General features: G+C 45.7%; 1 protein-coding gene across 7 annotated transcripts in view; it reads left to right on the forward strand.

Moving 5' to 3' along the window:
* The window catches only part of kif1ab (kinesin family member 1Ab), a 32,712-nt gene that overhangs the window by 19,511 nt on the left and 8,201 nt on the right, over positions 1-5,000 (forward strand). For 4 of the 7 annotated variants that reach the window (XM_062550440.1, XM_062550437.1, XM_062550438.1 and 1 more), the window contains 11 exons: positions 197-282; positions 919-1,051; positions 1,802-1,985; positions 2,175-2,265; positions 2,429-2,547; positions 2,779-2,834; positions 3,170-3,278; positions 3,515-3,581; positions 3,716-3,800; positions 3,894-3,999; positions 4,399-4,422. In XM_062550440.1, coding sequence (XP_062406424.1) covers positions 197-282; positions 919-1,051; positions 1,802-1,985; positions 2,175-2,265; positions 2,429-2,547; positions 2,779-2,834; positions 3,170-3,278; positions 3,515-3,581; positions 3,716-3,800; positions 3,894-3,999; positions 4,399-4,422 — 1,060 coding nt within the window. Of the gene's footprint in view, positions 1-196; positions 283-918; positions 1,052-1,801; positions 1,986-2,174; positions 2,266-2,428; positions 2,548-2,778; positions 2,835-3,169; positions 3,279-3,514; positions 3,582-3,715; positions 4,000-4,398; positions 4,423-5,000 lie in introns of all 7 variants that reach the window. The other 3 variants (XM_062550439.1, XM_062550442.1, XM_062550436.1) reach the window with 2 other exon arrangements.

Genomic DNA, 5,000 nt, shown 5'->3' on the forward strand with positions numbered 1-5,000 from the left:
AAAAAAAAAAAGAATTCTGACTCACTGAAATCTTTTCCGTAGTGCTCTGCATATCTGGTTTTGCTGTCTCAGACTTTTAAATCTGTCATTTCTTTTTAAAACTCATGTGTTTCCTATGGGAAATGCTTTATTGGTTCTTCTGAATTGTTTTGTACATTTTCCATGCTCTGCTGAACTCCTTGTGTCGTTTGTGCAGCTGATGAAGAGGCTCCAGATTATGGTTCAGGCGTGCGTCAGTCAGGGACTGCAAAGATATCCTTTGAGGATCAGCAGTTTGAGAAGGTGAGTGGTAGACGTAAGACGGACCAGGGAGGCAAGGGTTAGCTTCAGCCAATTAGCATCCCAGCGAGCCACTTCACAAAACAGCGTCCAACATGTGCTCAGTTCTACACACATTTTCACAATAAGCCAGTTTGGTGCCACATGTCATCTGTGTGGACACATGGTTGAGCTGGCAATGACCATATGCCACCCTTTCAGCCAGCACATTTATATCTGTTGCTCCCCTTTTACTTGCTCAGTCAGAGTAACACCAGAAGTTACATTTCGAGCCTTGTGCTCTCATCAGACTACAGAAAAAGTGGTGGTGGCAGTCCAATGAGTGTATGTTATTGACCGAATTAGCTAGCCAGCCTTTAGCTAGCCAGCCATTGATATGAAATGGGGTGTTTCCTCACTCTCTCCAATTATGTATAGTAATACCTCCATGGGGCAGACAGACGGGTATGTGTGCAGAATACAACAGAATAATGAAAGTAATAAAAGTGTAGTAAACTAATAACAATGAACAAATATACTGTAACATAACGGAAAACACCATAACTTCAATTAGACAAATCAACAATAAAAATGATGTCAAAGTCCCGTCCCATCTCATCAGCAATGTTCAGTAAAGATTCTGTGTTTCTGATTGGTCAGTTCCAGATGGAGGCGGGTACAGGGGGCATGAGTCACTCCAACACCTCTCAAGAGGAACTCCGCTTTGTGGAGGGAGAGGGCGGAGCATCGGACAGTGGCCTGGCTGACGAGGTCAACAACAACACCTGCACAGGTAATCAACATAAGCACAGATACTGAATGAGAAGAATAAAAAAGAAAAGAAAAGTGCAATTTCCCTTGAGAGGAGGACTATTTCACAACTGAGAGGACAGTGTAAATTGATTCATTTGTTCATTCAATTGTTTCACTTGCACATCAAGTCAAGTCAAGTCAAGTCAAGTCAAGTTAGCTTTATTGTCAAAACCATATGCCTCTGAGTTTTGAGGTTTGCACAGGATTCGAAATTGCAATGCTCCCCAGGCCCACAGTGTACATTTAGACATGACAGTATAGACACTTACACATTTAGACATGACAGTACAGACACTTACACATTTAGACATGACAGTACAGACACTTACACATTTAGACATGACAATACAGTCTTGCATGCGGTGTAACTTTACAGTGCTTAAATTCAAGATCAACGACATCCACACAGATGATAGACTATTTTGTAGCTGAGAGGTCAGTGTAAATGAATGCAGTGTATCTTTACTGTAAGTCAAGATCAATGATAGGCATTATTACCAATCTCAAGTGACTGTTCATATAATCAGACCTGACTAACATGGTCAAGACAATCACACTTGGTTAGCATGGTAGCTGATGTGATAATTACATCCATTTTGCTTAATACATAACTGTGATTATACTGTAATATTTATCGGTGAATGTATGATTGAACATGTTGTACTGTATGTGTGATGGATGTTTTATATATGTGTGTGATGTGTGATATGAATCCTTTATGTGTCCCCAGTCTCACCTGAGACTCCTAGTAGCCCTCTGAAGTCTGGCTTAGGCTTAGATCCCCCCCTGGAGGGTGGTCTGGAGAAGGCAATGCAGCAGCATCTGAGGCTGGGGTCAGAGTTCACCTTCAGGGTCACAGTCCTGCAGGCCTCAAGTATTCCAGCAGAGTATGCAGACATCTTCTGCCAGTTCAAGTGAGTGAACACACACACACACACACACACACACACACACACACACACACACACACACACACACACACACTCACATTCACATTCACGTTCACACTAACACTCGAGCAGACATATGAAATGGCACCCTGAAATGATGAAATGAGCTTGATGATGATGAATGAAAAGTGGCACCTCTGGGTTTATCCACAGCTTCATTCATCGTCATGATGAAGCGTTCTCCACAGAACCTCTGAAGAACACAGGCAGGGGACCGCCTCTTGGGTTCTACCATGTACAGAATGTAAGCTCAACTAGCACAAAGAACCTCTAAAACCCTGGATTTGTGACGCACCACCCTTTTGTGGAGCCAACACTAATGCAACCTACTAGACCCGCTATAGAGTCACTTTCTGTGCCTGTGTGTGTGTGTGTGTGTGTGTGTGTGTGTGTGTGTGTGCTTTTAGATCACCGTGGAGGTCACCAAGTCCTTCATCGAATACATGCGGACGCAGCCCATCGTGTTTGAGGTGTTTGGCCACTACCAGAAGCAGCCCTTCCCTCCCCTCTGTAAAGACCTCATCAGGTGAGGCTCTTTACCTTTTCACTCTCTCTATTTCACCCTTTCTTTTACTCTTTTTTTGTACTCTTGTCTTTTTTCTGGCATTCTCACTTCAGTATGTCACCCAAACCTGATTGCTCTTCTCTCACTCACTCCTTTCTTTTTTTGCTCTCTATTTCTATTTGTCTCTTTTGTCTTTTTCCTTCTCCTTCTCCTTCTCTCTCTCTCTCTCTCTCTCTCTCTCCACCCATCCAGTCCCTTGCGTCCCAGCAGAAGGCAGTACCCAAGAGTGATGCCCTTATCCAAGCCAGGTGAGGCGTCCTGCTCTTCCACTCCTACCTCATGTCTCACAGCTTGATTCTATAGCTTTATCTACTGTATGGTACAATGATACTATGCTACAGCACCTAGCAGCTAAAGGCTAAATGGACTAGACATTCCACTAATTATGGAATCACTTAACTAGGATACTATGATACTATAATAATGCTCTACTTATTTACATACATCTTTGATACTAGATGCTATATTGATTGATTGATATATTGACATCCACAATACTACAATGCTGATTGTCTGGCGGTGACTTTTTTCCCTTTCTCTCTCATATCTTCCCTTTCTCTCCTCTCCTCAACTCTCTGTTCAGTTCCTGCCACAAAGCTAAGCTCAGTGACGCCCCCTACAGCTGGTCCATGTCACTGCAAATATGACCTCATGGCTTTCTTTGAGATCTGTGAGCTAGAAGCCAATGGAGAGTAAGTAGCTGATGCTAACTGTGTGTGTGTGTGTGTGTGTGTGTGTGTGTGTGTGTGTGTGTGTGTGTGTGTGTGTGTGTGTGTGTGTGTGTGTGTGTGTGTGTGTGTGTGTGTGTGTGTGTGTGTGTGTCTGTATTGTGTGTCTGTGTGTGTGTGTGTGTGTGTGTGTGTGTGTGTGTGTGTGTGTGTGTGTGTGTGTGCCCCGGTAGAGTGTGCTAATATTGTTGTCTTTTCAGCTATATCCCTGCAATAGTGGACCACAGGGGAGGAATGCCTTGCCATGGCACCTACTTGCTGCACCAGGTATTATATTCACACACACACACACACACACACACACACACACACACACACACATATATATATACACTCACACAGATACACATTGATACACTCACAAAGATTGAACTGTCAATGGGTTGATCATCTCTCTCCAGGGAATCCAGAGGAGGATCACTGTGACAATTGCACATGAAACAGGAAGTGACATCGAATGGAAGGAAGTTCGGGAACTGGTCATCGGTGAGTTTACTGTGGGCCACCGTTCGAAACCAGAGAGCTGCATAAAGAGTCTGTTTTTCAGATCTTTAAGTTGGTCTTTGTCTCCCCCTGCAGGACGTATCCGGAACAGCCCCGAGGCCGATGAGACAATCATCGACCCAAATATCCTGTCACTCAACATTCTGAATGCAGGATACTTACGGCCAGCTTATGAGGACCGGTATGTCTGCTGAAGCTCGCCCAACCCCCCCCACACACACACTATATACGTCGCCTCCCCCCCCACACACATATACATAGCCTCAAACACACACACACATACATAACCCCCAACCCCCCACACACATATACATAGCCTCAAACCCACAAACACATACGCATAGCCTCAAACCCACACACACATATGCATAGCTTCAAGCACACACACACACACACACACACACACACACACACACACACACACACACACACACACACACACACACACAACACACACACACACACATAGCCTCAAACACACACACAAACACACACTCAGCCCTACTGTGTGCAGTCTGTGGTTGCCTGTTTGTCATGCAGCTGAACCTCAATGCCACTCCTGCTTTTTTCCTCCCTGCAGTGTGTCACTTGGGATTGACCATAGGTACACCTCCTCTCCTCTCCTCTTCTTATCGCCACACCTCCTCTCCTCTCCTCTCCTCTTTTCTCCTCTCCTCTCCTCTCCCTATCTCCAATCCTCCTGTCCTCTCCTGTCCTCTCCTCATCTCCACACCTCCTCTCCTCTCCTCCTCTTTTCTCCTCTCCACACCTCCTCTCCTCTCCTCCTCTTTTCTCCTCTCCTCTCCTCTCCTTATCGCCACACCTCCTCTCCTCTCCTCTCCTCTCCTCTTCTTATCGCCACTCCTCCTGTCCTCTCCTCCTCTTTTCTCCTCTCCTCTCCTCTCCCTATCTCCAATCCTCCTGTCCTCTCCTGTCCTCTCCTCATCTCCACACCTCCTCTCCTCTCCTCCTCTTTTCTCGTCTCCTCCTCTTTTCTCCTCTCCTCTCCTCTCCCTATCTCCAATCCTCCTGTCCTCTCCTGTCCTCTTCTCATCTCCACACCTCCTCTCCTCTCCTCCTCTTTTCTCCTCTCCTCTCCCTATCTCCAATCCTCCTGCCCTCTCCTGTGCTCTCCTCATCTCCCCACTTCCTCTCCTCTCCTCCTCTTTTCTCCTCTCCTCT

Source organism: Sardina pilchardus, chromosome 12 (assembly GCF_963854185.1).
Source record: "Sardina pilchardus chromosome 12, fSarPil1.1, whole genome shotgun sequence".
Lineage (NCBI taxonomy): Eukaryota > Metazoa > Chordata > Actinopteri > Clupeiformes > Clupeidae > Sardina > Sardina pilchardus.